This window comes from Arabidopsis lyrata (assembly GCF_000004255.2).
Source record: "Arabidopsis lyrata subsp. lyrata unplaced genomic scaffold ARALYscaffold_4, whole genome shotgun sequence".
NCBI lineage: Eukaryota > Viridiplantae > Streptophyta > Magnoliopsida > Brassicales > Brassicaceae > Arabidopsis > Arabidopsis lyrata.
In genome coordinates this window covers 20,637,040-20,654,048 of record NW_003302552.1, presented here as the reverse complement: position 1 = coordinate 20,654,048, position 17,009 = coordinate 20,637,040, and the positions used below count along the sequence as shown (strand labels likewise).

General features: G+C 37.7%; 4 protein-coding genes across 6 annotated transcripts; 1 reads left to right on the top strand and 3 right to left on the bottom strand.

Moving 5' to 3' along the window:
• Window positions 1-1,091: 1,091 nt before the first annotated feature.
• On the bottom strand, window positions 1,092-4,951 carry LOC9316046. Of its 3 annotated transcripts, XM_021028612.1 has the most exons (9): window positions 4,575-4,951; window positions 3,320-4,120; window positions 2,967-3,222; window positions 2,667-2,876; window positions 2,420-2,593; window positions 2,144-2,329; window positions 1,921-2,037; window positions 1,522-1,834; window positions 1,092-1,337 (listed from the first exon to the last, which is right to left on the bottom strand). In XM_021028612.1, the coding sequence occupies exons 2-8, from the start codon at window positions 4,084-4,086 to the stop codon at window positions 1,553-1,555; spliced, it is 1,992 nt and encodes a 663-aa protein (XP_020884271.1). In that variant the 5' UTR covers window positions 4,087-4,120; window positions 4,575-4,951; the 3' UTR covers window positions 1,092-1,337; window positions 1,522-1,552. The 3 variants fall into 3 exon arrangements, with proteins under 3 accessions (XP_020884271.1, XP_020884269.1, XP_020884270.1); XM_021028610.1 differs by lacking the exon at window positions 1,092-1,337 and having other exon boundaries at window positions 1,357-1,834; window positions 4,575-4,950; XM_021028611.1 differs by lacking the exons at window positions 1,092-1,337; window positions 4,575-4,951 and having other exon boundaries at window positions 1,357-1,834; window positions 3,320-4,495.
• A 1,380-nt stretch (window positions 4,952-6,331) lies between these two features.
• LOC9316045 lies at window positions 6,332-7,198 on the bottom strand. Its single transcript, XM_002879932.2, has one exon. The coding sequence runs from the start codon at window positions 6,946-6,948 to the stop codon at window positions 6,604-6,606; it is 345 nt and encodes a 114-aa protein (XP_002879978.1). The 5' UTR covers window positions 6,949-7,198; the 3' UTR covers window positions 6,332-6,603.
• A 142-nt stretch (window positions 7,199-7,340) lies between these two features.
• On the bottom strand, window positions 7,341-11,317 carry LOC9317898 (transcription factor bHLH48). Its single transcript, XM_021029357.1, has 6 exons — window positions 10,294-11,317; window positions 10,098-10,211; window positions 9,950-10,015; window positions 8,675-8,743; window positions 8,488-8,559; window positions 7,341-7,731 (listed from the first exon to the last, which is right to left on the bottom strand). Exons 1-6 carry the CDS (start codon window positions 10,777-10,779, stop codon window positions 7,558-7,560), a joined length of 981 nt encoding a protein of 326 aa, XP_020885016.1. The 5' UTR covers window positions 10,780-11,317; the 3' UTR covers window positions 7,341-7,557.
• Window positions 11,318-12,656: 1,339 nt separating this feature from the next.
• LOC9317897 (receptor protein kinase-like protein ZAR1) lies at window positions 12,657-15,700 on the top strand. The gene is made up of 2 exons (XM_002881785.2): window positions 12,657-14,208; window positions 14,784-15,700. Exons 1-2 carry the CDS (start codon window positions 12,912-12,914, stop codon window positions 15,416-15,418), a joined length of 1,932 nt encoding a protein of 643 aa, XP_002881831.1. The 5' UTR covers window positions 12,657-12,911; the 3' UTR covers window positions 15,419-15,700.
• Window positions 15,701-17,009: the final 1,309 nt, after the last annotated feature.

The window sequence follows — 17,009 nt, the reverse complement described above, 5'->3', positions numbered from 1 at the left end:
TTAATCATTTCGGGCCTCGAAAACGGTAGGAACGGCTCTGCATTTTTAATCATACCAAAGCATTATCGAGATTTTTAAGTAAGCAATAAAACTAGGCCAAATTTGACATCTACAATACATGCATACGACTATGTTGATACAATGATACATGACCATTGTCAATCAACTGGAGTGTTAATAAAACTATCTAAATACTAGGACTATCTTCGCAATACTTATGTGCGAGCAATGTGCGAGCCATCTCAATCGCTCCAGCTACAATCTCACTTTTCCTCAACATAAGAATGCAAGATTAGTTGTTTCTTTTACACCAATTCTTCTTCATCTGAATTTACTAAGAAACCGGATAAGAAAACAAGTTCATCAAAAAAATGATTTCTCAGTAGAATATTCCATTGATGAATATGATTTTTTTTTTAGAAAAAAAAACATCTCAGAGTTAGATTAGGTTTAATTGGGTTTACATATTTTTCTGTAAGAAACAAGTCACTGCTGGTCTAAGAAGATCAGATCAAAAGAAGATGCAGAGAGTCAGGAACTTTCTCACGCATCTCCTTGTTGCTACAGTAGAACAAGTTTCGGCTCTCTCACCGGAAGACAAAGAAGTTGTCGCTTACTTTACTTTATCACAAGTAGAGATGAGTTCCCACAGCAAGAAGAATCACATCGCCTTTCCCTCAACTGCAAGTGTTTCTCATGATACTCTAGATTCTGGGATCGCTGGGAAGGTTCTCCAAGCAAGCAGTAAATAAACAAGTATTATCAGCTAATAGCCATAAAATCATTTTCTCCATAAAAAAGAAGTCAACATGTTTGACAATTGTTATGTTATTACATTATGAACCGATTGATAACGACTATTAGTTCTTGTTGATTTTAAGAACTTTTGCTGGAAGAATTTTAACTGTATAAATTTTATAATCGATTGGTAAAGACTTTGACAGTAGAAATTACGATTTTAAATAACCACCAAATATGTAGGAAAATGGATCTTAAAAAACAAGAAAAAAATTCATTTGTAAATCTATTGAAATTTGAATTATTTTTTGAGTGAATCTTATGGGAGTTTACATACATATGGATAAGAAAAATAAGAGAAAAAACTATAAACTTTTATTTTATTTATTTGCTACAATTTTGAAAAGTCTTATATTTGTGACTTTGAAAAATTACACGTAAAAACAAGGTAGCCTTTAAAAAATTTATAGTGATTGGTAATTTTTTTTGGCTTTTAGGACTTTAAAAATAAAGCTATAGCTTTAAAGCTTCTACCAATCACCTCCTGAATATGCTTCGTATGTTGGCGTTTTTTGGTTGATGACTAATAAAAATTGAACCTGCTTCAACAAACAAATCTGATCAAAATCATGAATACATATTTAAATAGCTTCTTTATGATACCTAAAACAGAGTATCTATGTAACAGAAGCTCTCCACATTTATAGTTGCTTGTATCACCAACTTCTCTTTGCAATAATACCCATAGATTCATAGCAACACCAACACATACATACTACTTACAGTTTGACTTGGTTCACCAATCATCACTCAACTAAACCCACACTTGTCGAAGAAGCTTGTATCTTGCATTTGAAGTCTCTGAACCAGTGAAGTCACTCGCTTTGTCGACAATGGATGTAAGAGGAGAGTCCAGTTCTTCAAGCTCCTCGTCGCTTGTGTACCCTTTTCTCTGTATCATAGACACATTCCTAGACAATTTTCCTGCAGCCTCTGCAACTTTTTCTGCTATATCCATGGTCGATGGAGGCATGTAAGAAACCGAGGAAGCTGCATAAGGGAAGCTAGCTTCTGATAACTTCCTATCACCAATGCTCTGAAAATATAACAACAAATGATGATTACAATTTTGCTTTTGGGATTATAAGAACAAAAACAATCCAAACTTTGAATTATTTGTACCTCTGAAGCATTAAGCTCTTCTAGGACAGCTCCAGGTACATGATCTGGACAGAACTCATCAGGAGTGAAGTTGCAGAGTATTCTTTTGATGAGTGGAAGAGTAATTGATGGGCATATCTGTTCGTAAAACCAATAAATCAAATACAGAGCTAGATGAAGCTCGTGAATACGATGGGCTTAACCGATAAACAAAGGGTAACTGAGATATGTATCTCAAACAAACCTCTTCTCTAATGTATATTTCCATCAGCATATCTTTTGGGAGCATAAGAAGATCACTTAGTTCATTTAGTAAAACAAAGGCTTTACTTTCTACATGATCATCTTCACTGTTTCGTTTTTCTTTCGCCGAAGAATCATCAGAGTTCATGCCAAACATTTCAGTGAGGCATCTAGACCAATTGCCAATCTGCAAGGGAAATATTGTGTCATTAGATTAATCAACATTACTAACTTTCTAATGGCTATGAAAATATGAACTTTGTTTCGTGTTGGTTACCGCGTTTTTAAGTTGTGCTCCTGATCCAAAGCTTAAGTCTCCAGCAGGAATAGGCAACACTTTAGAATCAAGAATAGGATCAGAGACGGGATCAGTTGGAATCTGATGTTCTGACTCGCGGAGAATAGCATTAAACATGGCTACATCGAACCTACCGATACACTTGTCCATAACCTGTTTAAAGACGATATAAGAATATGATTATTATGTCTTGGCTTGAATTAAAACTAATGGAAAATCTGATTACCATTCTAGCCAATACAGGTAAGCAACCGCATTCGTGTCCCGCGCCTCGCATAGGACAAAGCCGTTGCAGAGCATCTCGGAAAGCATTTTTCCATAGGCTAATTGAAAAGGTTCCTTGGTTCTGATCACCCAAGGAAGGTCCCATCAGTTTCCCATTTGTTTTACTAGCTGATGAGTCGTTTTCAGGGGATTGCATATGAGGAGTAAAGACCTTAAAGATAGGAGAAGAAGAAGAACATAAGTGAGATGCTTCATCAACTAACTCAGAAGCTCATTTTTAGTTAGGACATTTGGTATATACCTGCCACCAAACAGACTCCACGATTCTAGAGAATACCCAAAATTCGATTTTCTCAAGTGCAGTAGTAAATGTTTCAGTTTCTTGCCAATCCTCCAAAAGCTGTTGGAAACCATTCTTCCATCTCAAGTTTGTTTTCTTCCCTGAATCACCATTTCCTCTCTCATTTGGTTCAGAGATCTGTGTGATGCGAGACCTACCAAACGCTTGTGAAATTATCTGCCTCAAAGCTATAATGTTTGATAACCAGAAGGTCAACCTAACAAATGGAAACCAAGACAAAGCAAAAAAACATCACAACTGAGAAGAATCAAGATCCTGAAATTTCACTCACAAGTCAAATATAATATGTGTACCTCGAAACATCATTCCCACAAGATTTGGCAACCAAAACAAGACCAGAAACAGAGTTTCTAGCGATTGTAGCACGCTTCCCCTGAGTAAAATGCTTACAGGCATGGATGTAGATTCTAGAAATACGCCGAGCAGGCGTATGAAGCTTGTGTGCAGAGCTACAATGGTCCGGCACAACAGAATAGAGCGAAATCTCGAGTGCAGCAACTTCTCTAAGCTCCTCTTCAAGTTTCTCGATTCTCGTCTCTAGACGCTCAATCTTCTCTTCCGAAGATCCATCCTCAAAGTTGCCACCATTATTCTCTGTTACATCAGCTGCCTCATTCTCACTTCCAGCACTAAGAGCACCATTCGAAGCATCTTCCCAAACATCGGCATTGATACCTTCACGAACATCTGTATCGATTTCTTTATCAATGTTAGCAACTTTACATACATTTTCAGCAACATCTTTCTCCAAATCACAAAGGGATCCACTTAAATTATGCTCCTTCTCCGTTTTGTCCACAACTCTGCTAGAATCTGATCCTTGATCATCATCCAAGTAACGAACATCTACCGTCTCGTAAACCTCAGAGGGATCTGATTGTGTGGTAGAATCACTTGCTACTGTAGAGATATTACTAGACTCTTCCTTAGCATCCAAGTCCTTGTGCTTCTCTTGTTCTGTTTTTTTCTGGCTATTCGTCTTCTGCAGCTTTTGATCTTTTCTTACACTCTTTGTAGATCTCTTCGACTGAACATTGTTAGTTGTTCTTGCCTTCATCATGAATCTCTTTCAATCCAAGCAGATTTGTGTAACCCTACAGACAATAAAGAAAGGGAAAACAAGTCTGATAAATCCTCAAGAAGTAAAGAGTTTTAGATTTGGATTTGCAAGATGAGCAAAAGGATAAAAACACAGCTAAGATATATTCTTGTTTCTGAAAACGACAGCAAATAATGGAGGAGGAAAATGACATAATTGGCACTTGCTATGTTTTGTCTGATTCTACAGTGGCAGTTGAGGTCCCAGCATTTTGTTCATAGTTGCTAAAATAGAAAAATGGGTGCCATTCACATAGGGATTCAACAAGAACGATTTAATTAACCAGATTTGATCAAACCAAAAAAATTCAGGAATTGCATTTTCTAAAGTATCTTACGATATATCAATTTCATTTGCACAAAAAAAAAAAAAAAAAAAAAATCAATTTCAAAGAGAAGAAACAGAGCATGAAACAACCATTAGGACTAGAGAAGAGAAGAAGACATTACCAGTGACTGAAATCTCCAAAAGAAACAGAGGAACAAGAGGAGAAGAAGACTTTGAGAAAGTGGTTGTGAATTTTCACGTCTAAATCATCACGAAACCCACTTGGTTGTCTTCCTTCCTCTTCAAGACGGTTACACTTTAATCTACTCAGAGTGAAGTCTACTCTCAGATTTGCGTCACTGATATAACCTGTCTTTATCTTTGCGTCACTGAAATTACCTGTCTTTTATCTGTAATCCATAATAAAGCTACTTACTTCTCTCTCTCTTTGCTATGGGAGATCCGAATGCGGGAAGCTGTTATGGTGCGTTTAAATAAAAAGACATGGATCGTGTACGGACTGCAATCGTGGTCGTGATCCATGGAAGTTTGTGTCGGTGGCTCGAGTGTTTACCGGGAATAACCGGTCACATTACCAGAAAAAGTAGCTTCTCTTTTAAATGACCGTAATTGTCCTTTTACACTTTCGTCCTAAACATTTGGCTCCAACTCCACCGACTTCATTTACGAGTGTTTTTTTTTCTTTCTTTAATTGAAATTTAAGGAAGAAAACATCTGATTGATGTACAGAGGAAATGGATAGAGGACAAATGTTCTCACATGGCTTTACACTGGACTCTTCTTGGGTCTCCAGAAGCATGTGAAGAGTGAAGTGATAATGTCTTCTTAGATTTACCTAGCCTAATCGTTTCAGTGTTACAGAATCGTACTCTCGGGAAACACAACTACACAGAGAGAAGGAATTACCACAACAGCCCTCTCTATGTGATGCAATATGAGGGCACGAGATTGCTTAACTAAGGCATACAACAAATCAAGCTACTACTTACCTGAAAAAAAAAAAAAAAAGCAACCACGAAGAGAGTATTGGAATCCTTTAATCTTTTTAGTCTCTTGCATTGTTTAATCATCATGTATGAAACAAGAGGAAGAGATGAACATCACAAGCTTGCTAAAAAGTCAACACCGGCATTAAGTACTTGTACTTAAAAGAGAAGAATATGAAGCCACAATAAAGGAAACTAATCAAAGGATTTGGGAAACTATGAGCAATAGTACTTGAAGGCAGTATTCATCGACCAAAATCTGTAGAGATAGAGGTAAGCTGTCATGATTTCTAAAACATTATCTACCCAAATCCAGTGAAATTAGTTTCAACTCCAGACTTATCCAAGTATAATTGAACAATCCCCTCGATTGATAGCAATGATCAAAATCAACATTCTCAGCTAAGTAGAAACCTAATAAACACCACAATCAAAGAAACTGAAATCTACTGTGTCAAATCTACCAATGGCTGACAAGTGACACCATGAGAACTCCAAAGTCCAACCTCCAGCCTAATAAATACAGCAGATGACAAACTGAAATCTAGAGTGTTGCATCTAACAATGGCGGATGCCATTCCAACCACTTGAAAGCCTACACAACTTAATGTGCACACTGCAATAAGCTATAATCACATACAACGACGAATTCTATACTAAATAAGCCTTCTTGAAGCATGAACATGTCTACAAAACAGAGGAACAATAAATCCCTAGTTAGAGCTATACTATCAGCTTATCACTACTATTACAACAAATGACAAATATAAAGATGATCTAAAGAGATTCAGAATCGACCCCAACCCGAAATTCACAGATAACACAAACAAGCCATAGCCTAAGGAAGAGAAGCACACAATGTCATCATACAATTCTAGTTTAGTTTCTTTCTCAAAGTAATAATGAAGCAAGCAATCAATAGTCGAATCAAATAACTTGAGAAAGGATCAAAGCAAGTGTAACCAAATTTGAGAAAGGTAGTAATAAGTGAGGGCAAGTGCGTCTAAACAGTTAAAAGAACACTTATTTCATAAACATCATCATTATCGACAAAACAAAGGAGATTTGAAACACAGTTCAAGGGCCAAACGAAACCCTAACTCTCCAGTCTTCGTGATCATCATCATAAAACGGGAAAAAAACTCCTCAACTCCCGGAAAATAAGACATACCAAATCAAGCATCCGGAGATCCAACGGTGATGCTTAATCAGACGAATCTCCAGCGGTCGCGAGCTTCTCCATCTCGAGACGCTCTAAAGCTTTCTGATGAGCCCAAGTCTCGATTGAAAGATCAGGTTTGGCATTGAGTCCGACGCCGAGGATAACAATTGTGAGGAAGCTAGTGATGTAACAAGGAAGCTCCCAATCTTCCCATTTTCGCGACTGTCCTGGTGCCGGAGGAGTCCGGTTCATAAAGTAACCCTTAGGCCGCTCCTCGTGACCTGGCGTCGCCCACCGACTCGGACCGGCGGATGTAGATCCAGACCTAGAGAAGATCCGATTTCGTAGCGTCTTCGCTGCGACGGTCAAGGACTGCGTCGACGGCATCGCTTTGGTTCCGATATTTCTGCTGTAAGCAAAAGGAAATGCTCAGATGTGTTAGTGTGGAACTATATACGTCCACGACCAACAAAACAAAAGGTTAATTCGAACCGAACCGAGAAATTCAATTTGGTATTGAAATTGTCGGTTTAACTGGAATTATATTGGTTTCAGCTTAGATTATCCGGTCTAATAGATTTATAAACCAAACTGAATCTCTCTTTTATGTTCGGTATGATTTGGTATTCTCAGTTCTCATTTTGTTTTTACGGTTTGACTGGAAATTCTGTTCCAAATCGGTTCTACCAGTTCGGTTATAATTTCGTTAAACCAAATTGAATTGGTCACACTAGTCGGTTAAGCAGTATTGGATAATAATATTCGTGTACGACGTCGTATTGCTCAGTAACATATCAAATCTTCATATACTTTCTCTCAAGGGAAACACAATTGAGACATTCTGAATTCTACATTGGGGAATCTAGTAAATATAGAAGGCCATGAACAAAGACCTGAAACAATCATAACCATTTTCTACCTCTAATTCAACAATCGAAACTTTAGCAGATATATAACTCTTATATATATACATAAGCATGTCAAACTGATTCCAACTTAGAGCTCCATTTTCACCTGATTTGGATGTAAAGTAGCTGAACCCATTGAGAAATTGGCTTGATGATGATCTTCTTCTCTTCCCCATTCCGGCTGGTGGTAGCCATCGAAAGGCCATTGTTGCAGCTGATGATAAGACTCTCCATTGAAGTTACCATCCATAAGAGAGCCGTTCTGCAGAAGATAATTGTACCTCATCATTAACTCAATTCGTAAAACCTATCAGCTTCTCTTAGAGATGATTGATTCAACATCTTAGATTCTCTATCTAGTCAACAAGCCAGCTCTATTTTACTGTAATTCATCCTAAAAGAACAAGGTTTTTAATGAGTGGGGTCTGGTTCTTAAATGGTGTACAAGCTGTAAAAGAAGAAGGTCATTTAATAAGAAAGTTATTTGCAGAGAAACAAAAGTTGATTATTAGATTAGATAGGTGAAACTTGAAGCAACAATAACTTAAGACTGAGACCCACAGAAAAATAATTGTGCAAGGATAAAAAAAAAAAGACAGCATCATAGACCGTAGAACAAAGGTGGTCCGTGTTTCTGCCACTTTTATCTCTCTGTATGATATAATTGAGAGGACTTATGAGTCCTTTCAAAAGATATTTTGGAGTCCTTGATCTCACTGTTTGTACTGCATTTTTGTAAGGTCTAAGTATTTATTTCCCCCACGTTGTTCTTCTTCTTTAAGCCTAGTCTAGAATAGGGTCGATTAATGTTGGATCAACAAATATCCAAAAGTTTCTCTTTTTGTGATACAACTTAAAAAGGTTACTCAAAGAAACATAACCCCTATGGTTACTTAAACGAGCAACATGGTCAAAGGGAGGTTTTTTCTAGTGAACATTAAATTTAAGGGTTTTTATTGTAAAAGAAGATCACATGCAACCTTAATTCTCCTATGTAATTTAATTAGTTCATACTTACTTCTGAAGCCAGTATGCTGTCTAGATTGAACTCGACTCTGGGGTTTACTGCAGCAAGTCTCATAGATAGCATCTGAAAAGAAGAACAACGGTTATGTCACATTGTGGCACCCAATTTTATCACATATTGTGTAGCTTACTGTTTCAGTTTAGGTAAAGAACAGCAAAAAATAGTACAAGAAGTCTACCTCCACTTGACGCTGTAAAGACTGCACATGGTTTATGATTTCATCCAGAACCAATGCTGTGCCCTGAATCTACAGGCCAAAGCTTTCTGATCAGTCAGACATAAAGAAGAACAAGCCACAATTTTTAGAAACAAAAGAATTCCTTAGCAGCTATCTCTTGATTAGAGTATCTGTTAGTTATGAGATTAATATACGCATATCTATAACTAATTGACGATTACAAACTTAACAAGTTTTAAAACTATGTGTGGTTAATGAAGCAGCGAGAAAATGCGCCTTAATCCTAGGTAGCATGTATAACGGCTTCTATAATCTCAATAACTCTACTCTTTTCAACATAATATTGCCAGAAAAAGCGAATCCGAGTAACATCTCTCGTTTTTAAACATGAATTCAGGATTTCTCAAGATTCATGAAACAAATAATCAAGTCCCCAGAACCCCACAAATTTGACAAATTCTTAAAGAGTTGTCACTTATCATCATCTCCTTCCACCAATAATTGCTGCTAAATTCCAAGATATCTATGGATTAGTTAGCTGTCTGCAGGAGTGTCACATCATGTTTCCAACCAATTAGGTATTGTGGGACTCAAAGCATATAACAATATTAGAGACGATACTACACTCCTCACCCTCTTTCTACTTGATAGATACCAAACTTATTAGAGACGATACTACACTCCTCACCTTCCATAGAAAGCCTACAACTTTTGCCACTTATTATCAAAAGATGGACCCCAAAACACAGTCTGACCTTGATCTATTCACCAAAATCTGTCCCCTCTACCCAAAACCTTAAGGGAACACTCCAGCTAGCATTCCCACATCATATATCCATTATCGGCATTTATGGAGTAAGCTTCATGCTCAAATGAATACACTTTGGGAAGACGAAACAAGAATCTATTGAGCAATGTCACATCACTTCCGTATTACTACTAGTTTACCTAAATGGTTGTGACCCGTGAGATATTCTTCCCCACACGAAAATAAAGTTTAGATCTTCAAGCCAGCGAAATTACCAAACAAGTGGTTTTGTTCTTTGGCACACCACAAAACCTTTTTCATATAAGAGGAATTTAGCACTACACTTTTTTCATGTAAAAAGAAAGTGTGAAGGATTAAGACCCTTATCAAACCACATCATCAAATTATAGAAAAAAATCACTTTTTGGGGGTTGGTCTAATAAAGAAAGATTCTGTCTTTAAGCACGAATGAAGATCTAATTATGGATTAGCTTTTTGATTAAAAGGTCAATTATCTAAAGACAAACCTTATCACAGCCTGGGACCAGTTCCTGTAGCAGCTTCATTCGTGCGTTTATCTTCTCCCTTCTTGCCTATAATCAAGAGATAATGATATAATTAGCATAATGCCACTAATTAACTAATATAAACCATGTTTGTGAGATTGTGAATTACTCTCTCTGCTAAGCTATGGTTATCAGTAGCTTGACCACGACGAGCTCTGACATGAACATATGGCAACTTGTCTGACTCTACGGAGCTCTTGGTCTTCTTCGTCGAGCTCTTGACCTATAAATTAAGGAATAAAGAATTAGGGACTAATCTCTCTGGTTTAATTAACAAGTTTGATTGTGTGAACAATTGGTATCACCTTCTTCTCGCGATCTTTCCTCTTTCCAGAAGAGTAGTTCTGGTTCTGATTCTCCACCATTGAATCGGTCTCAGCAGGCTCAGCCTTGACTCTGTCCAGATTGGCGCCGGAATTGGAAGGTAAAGAGTTCGCAGTCTCGCCGGAGATATTACCGTTTTGCTCCGTAGCAATAACCGAGAAACGAGCGGCGCGGTCCAAGAGAAGCGAGTTAGAAGGAAAAGTCAAAGCCCCGAAAGGGTGAAGAGTAGTAGGAGCAATATCTCCGGTAACGGTTCTCGCCTGAGAAGACGATGAATCTGTGAAATGGAGCAGCTCCATGGCTTGAGTCACAGGCATCTCGAGCAAAGCCGTGAAAGAGCCGCCAGTATTCTCCGGAGGCATCGTCGTCACTAAGTGCCGAAATTCGTCGCTAAAATTGAGAGATTCAAGTCCGGTCACCGGCCCAACAACGCCGGATCTAGCTCCGAAGCCTTGGGTTAGATCCATAAGCCGGGAAAATCACACTTTAACCGGAATAAACCGAGTTGAAATTCAGAGAAACCCAGAACCGACCGACTTGATCAACTGGTTCGAGTTAAGCTTCTTTATATTCGTTGGACTCGGATCTCTCTATAATGAAGAAAATTCGGAAATCGAGAGAGGAGAAGGAGTTTAATGTTTGTCAGTTGGCGAGTATTTTTGACAGGTAAAGCGAAGAGGTTGCATCAATGGCGGAATTTAAAGCGAGTAGCGACTGAAATAATTCTCTCTATCTGTGTGCTTCTCAGAGATTGCTCAGGAAAAAAAAAAAAAAAGTCTTCGTCTTCGTAAGAGTGTATGTTCTGACTTCTGAGAGGAAAAGATTACACGAGAGCCATTTTGGAGTGGGAAGAAAGCAACGTTAGCTTTGGAGTGCGTCTGTTAATAAAGCCAAATTTTTAGAGAGAGGATAATATCCAATTATGGGGTTTCAGACGATGATAGAGAGACAAACTTGGACTGGATCTCAATGGTTAAGTTGGGCCTTTTGGGCTTTGTTACTATAGGTTTTAGTGGTCACAATAGTTGGACTTGGTGCCATAAATAAGGTCATTTGACTATTGATTCATTCAGTTTTTTTTTTAACTCTGTAGTAAATGAATTTTCAATTTTTTTACTGGTCATTGTTCACCCTCTTTTTTTTTTCTTTTTTTTTTTGGTCAAGGTCGTTGTGCACCCTCCAAATTACTCTTTTTTGTAGACTTAAACGATTTTCAGATGAATCCATAGAGTGAAATGAGGAAGAAAAAAAAATGTAAGCTTCACTATTGTGACAAAAAAAAAGCTTGAGATGAATCAGAGTGCCACACTCGAATTCTGAAAACGACAAGACCTGCCGTCCCCACCAATCATTTAAGTTAAATGGATCTAAAAATTCGGCCGTTTTAGTGATTTATTGGGCCACATGGACCGTTGATTGAGATTGCCAAAATTGGCCCATCTCGCTCACTGTATTGGAGTTCTAGTGTTTATACCAAAAACGACAAAATGTTTGCGTACATTGGCCGCAATTTGCAGCGCTCACAGTTCTTGTTGCACAAGGTTTTGTAGGATTCGAAGATACTTCTATTTCTTCTTGAAAGTTCTTTAACTGAGAAAGTAATTTCAGTTGATGTTATAATAAGTTGAATTTGGGCCGTGACATGGTGCTTGAGTTAAACCCAACAATAGGACTTGTGACTCCTCGTGTATGATTACGGAAGTGCCCTTAGAACTAGGATTAGAGCCAAAAGTGGCATAATTTCAAATGCATCTTTCTGTGGTTACTTTGTCGGTTGGTTAAATGATTTTTCTCTGACACAAGCTACTCTCCATCGTCTCTTCCCTCCTTTAATTTGAATACTTATGACATCCCTCAGTTGAATTCAAATTCATATGCGTATATCCACCTGAGTTCGATTATTTTCAATTATTCCTAAACATATTGTAACATTTTTTTATTACTGCTGAATCTTGTAGAAGCAAAACAATTTATAGACCCAGTAGGACTGTACAGTTTTTTCATGTCTCAAGATGTCCCTATACGAGTTAAGATTCTAAGCATTTAAGATAACACTTTGTTAATTTTTGTATCCCAAATTTGCTGTAACTTTTTTTTTTGTTGTACCTATATATAGTTTCAATCCTATAAAAATCCAATGACCCTAGATATCACCAACGCATACACACAAATTAAAAAAATAACAACAACCCACCTGCATCAATCAATAACTTAAAACCTAACTAAATAACCACAGTCAAAAACCCAAAACGCAAATCCCAATATATCACTGTTTAACTTAAAACTTTAAAAAGTTTCAAACATAATAACTATATCACTTTTAATTAGAACTATATTATTATATTATTATAATTTCAAACCATTTTCCTGTGGACAAGAATTCAAAAAATTGATCATGACTACATAACTCCACGTTGCTAACATGAAACCATAAAAGAATCAAACCTCTGTCAAATCTCCCATTATTCTTCTCCTTCGTCTTCACTGTTTATCGTTTTTCCTCTGCAACTTCTCGTTGCTTCACTATATGAATCATTTGTAATTTGTAGCTTCTTTAACAAACAAAAGATTTCAAGATTCGTATATACTAACCAAAAAAATGAAGTTACTTTGGATTTTCTCACTTCTTGTTTCTTCCATCTTTCTCTGCATTAGCTTTTGCTCTTCTCTCAATTCCGACGGTTTATCTCTACTAGCTCTCAAATCCGCCGTCGATAACGACCCGACCCGAGTAATGACTCACTGGTCTGAATCCGACCCGACTCCATGCCACTGGTCCGGAATCGTTTGCACAAACGGCCGAGTCACTTCACTTGTCCTCTTCGCGAAAAGTCTCTCCGGTTACATTCCATCAGAACTCGGTTTACTCAACTCGCTTACCCGGCTTGATCTAGCTCACAACAATTTCTCCAAAACCGTACCGGTTCGACTCTTCGAAGCAACCAAGCTCCGGTACATCGATCTCTCCCACAACTCACTCTCCGGCCCAATTCCGGCCCAAATCAAATCCATGAAATCACTCAACCACCTTGATATCTCCTCCAATCATCTCAACGGGTCACTCCCTGAGTCACTCGAAAGCCTCGTCGGAACCTTAAATCTCTCTTTTAACCAATTCACCGGCGAGATTCCACCGTCGTACGGTCGATTTCCAGCTCACGTAAGCTTAGATTTTAGTCAAAACAATCTCACCGGAAAAGTACCTCAGGTGGGATCTCTGTTGAACCAAGGACCAAACGCATTCGCCGGAAACTCTCATCTATGTGGCTTTCCATTGCAAACACCGTGCGAAGAAATCGAAACCCCTAATTTCGCCAATGCAAAGCCGGAGGGAACTCAAGAACTCCAGAAACCAAACCCTAGTGTAATCAGCAATGACGACGCAAAGCAGAAGAAGCAGCAGATCACGGGATCAGTGACAGTGTCTTTGATTTCTGGAGTTTCGGTTGTAATCGGAGCTGTTTCTGTCTCGGTATGGCTTCTGATCCGGAGAAAACGAAGCTCCAACGGGTACAAATCGGAGACGAAGACGACAACGATGGTCTCGGAGTTTGACGAAGAAGGGCAAGAAGGTAAATTCGTAGCGTTTGATGAAGGATTCGAGCTCGAGCTTGAGGATTTGCTGAGAGCATCGGCTTACGTGATAGGCAAGAGCAGAAGTGGGATTGTGTACAGAGTAGTGGCGGCGGAATCGTCCTCCACTGTTGTCGCCGTTAGAAGGCTCAACGACGGCAATGCCACGTGGCGGTTTAAGGATTTTGTGAATGAAGTTGAGAGCATTGGTAGGATCAATCACCCTAACATCGTACGGCTAAGAGCTTACTACTATGCAGAGGACGAGAAGCTTCTCATCACTGATTTCATTAGCAATGGCAGCTTGTACTCTGCCTTACATGGTAAAACACTAATCTTTTTCTTTGTTTTCCAGTTTTTAGTGCTAAATCTGCATTTATTAATAGGTTTATGTGTACTTGCTCTGTAGATAGACTATAAAGTGCAGAGCTTTGCTTTGTCTTTGTCTGATTGTGTAGTATTGACTAACTTGTTGGCTTCTTCTCCTTGTTTTGTTGTTCAAAGCTTTACTGTATTTGCATGTGTTGAAACTAGATACAGTAGAGCTCGTGGACAAACAAACCGATTTGCTTCTCTAGCACTACAGTGTGTGGTCCTGTTATTTTCATGGGAATTATTAAGTCGAGTATGAGTTAATGGTAGTTTAGAGAGTGTTTAATATGACATAAAGAAGATTTCTTTTTGGTGCTTAGACAGAGATTTAGATTATGGTCGAAGATTATAGTCATTAACCTCTGCTTTATCTCCGTTGGGAAGTTAGTACTCGTGATATGTTTGATTCTGTAGTTAGATGTATTTAGGGAACAAAGTTGAAATTTTTCCATTTTCCTGAGATATGTTGTGCTTTGAGGCATCGTGTATCACTGGTTTCTGAAAAGGCATTTGAGTTTTTTTGTAGGTGGACCTTTGAATACTCGTCCTACACTCTCTTGGGCTGAGAGGTTATGTATAGCTCAAGGAACTGCTCGGGGTTTGATGTATATACATGAATACAGTTCGAGAAAGTATGTACACGGCAACCTAAAATCAAGCAAAATCCTGTTAGATAATGAGCTGCATCCTCACATCTCAGGATTTGGTCTCACACGTCTGGTTTCCGGTTATCCCAAAGTTGATGATCATTCACCATCAACCAAAACGCAAAGCAAAGACCAAGCATTTGCCACAAGGCTCTCAGTCTCAGCTCCTGCAGCTGCTTACCTTGCACCCGAAGCCCGAGTTTCATCTGGTTGCAAATCATTTCAGAAATGCGATGTTTATTCATTTGGGGTGATTCTATTGGAGTTGTTGACTGGTCGATTACCTAATGGCTCCTCTGAAAACGAAGGAGAAGAACTCGTGAATGTTTTGAGGAATTGGCACAAGGAAGAGAGATCTTTGGCTGAGATCTTAGACCCAAAGCTTCTGAAACAGGATTTTGCGGATAAGCAGGTTATTGCAACCATTCATGTCGCTTTGAACTGCACGGAAATGGATCCAGATATGCGTCCTAGGATGAGATCTGTGTCTGAAATTCTAGGTCGGATCAAATAGGAATAAACCTCTTTTTAAAGAGCCGGGAATAATTAGTTGTGTATGTGTTAGTCTCAGGCTAAGTGGAGTTTTGTAGTTTCTATAATTCTATGGCGAGTTTAAATGAATGGTTTAGGGTTTATTTCCGGATCAAGTGTCTGTCTGTCTCTGTTTATTATCATCACATGTTCCTTGTATCTTAAGGAAGAGAGTTTGGTTGTGTCATGGGCTCTTTCTGTCTCGTCTTCTAGAATCTTATACAGATAATAAGGAAATTATGATAAAGATCTGTTTCAAACCTTATCCGACTTTTAAGTATAGATTGTCCTTGCAATTTGCAATTTTGCATGATAGATCCTCTCTTTCCAAAAATAAATATATAACCAAGTGGGGATTATATACATGTATTTTTAATTGTTTGTTTTCATTGGTCAAAACTTATATTCGATTTTGATTAGATGCATAGATTTTTTGAAGATCATGATTAACAAAAAAAAAAAAAAGAGAGATCAAATCTATGTCGAATATAATTTTTGTCAGAAACATCAAACATGATCACATCCCACCGTTGGTCCTTTGTTCGAATTTACAACAGAAAGTATGACTTTTATAAACCAAAAAATAAAAACAACAAAGAGAGAGATCTTCATGGCAAAACATATATTGCCCCCAGCACGATTGATTACTTCCAGATTTAGCAGCCCACTCGAGAAATCTAAATAAAAAAGGAGAGAAACACTTGCTTAATTTAGAAGTTCCTTACGGAAGAAAATAAAATAGTGAAGCCCCCTTTTTGAGCTTGTTGACATTATAAAAGCCAAAGCTGGTGGACCACGATTCCCCACTTCTATCAATGTAATCTTTTTTTTTTAAAGAACATAAATATTTTAAATAAATTGATGGGCAATCGTTTTGTTTTTATATTATTAAAATTCAAATACGATCAACAGTAGGAAAAACAAAATGTACACAACAACATTGAGAAACTAATGGGGGTCTCACGTGTTCATGTTCCCATCCACAAAGCCACGGACGGGATTTGCTTTTATAATTTTCCACATTTTTTTAGGCCAAACCTTTTTAAATTGCACTTAATACGTCCTATTTTGCCTCTTTAATTTCCATTGCTTTTTTCCCTCTTTTTTTTTGGGGTGTTTTTCCCGTTGTATCCATTGCTTTTAGAAGAAAAATGTTGACAACACTGGAAAATAACTTCAACAATGAAGAGTTTATTTTATGCACGTCTTTACAAAAAAAAACTAAAGGATTATAACCTACATTGAAGTGAGAGCACTTGAGAACATTTGTGTGTGATGATTTGGAAAATAGTTGTTATAGATTACAAATCATATATTGGTATGGATTCCTTTGAGCTAGGAAATACTGGTTTGATTTGAAGAAATAAATTAAAATTTGTTATGTATATGAATAATATGATTAAACATATATACTTTTCATTGCACGGTGATATGAAATTTTGATTCAGCTGAATTAGATCAATGTAGTTTTGAGTTATGTCTTTTTCTTCTGCCATACATTAGTGATTTAAAACAAACTAACATCAGTATAGCTAGTTTCGAGATAGTATGTACAACTTTTAAATCATTACTTA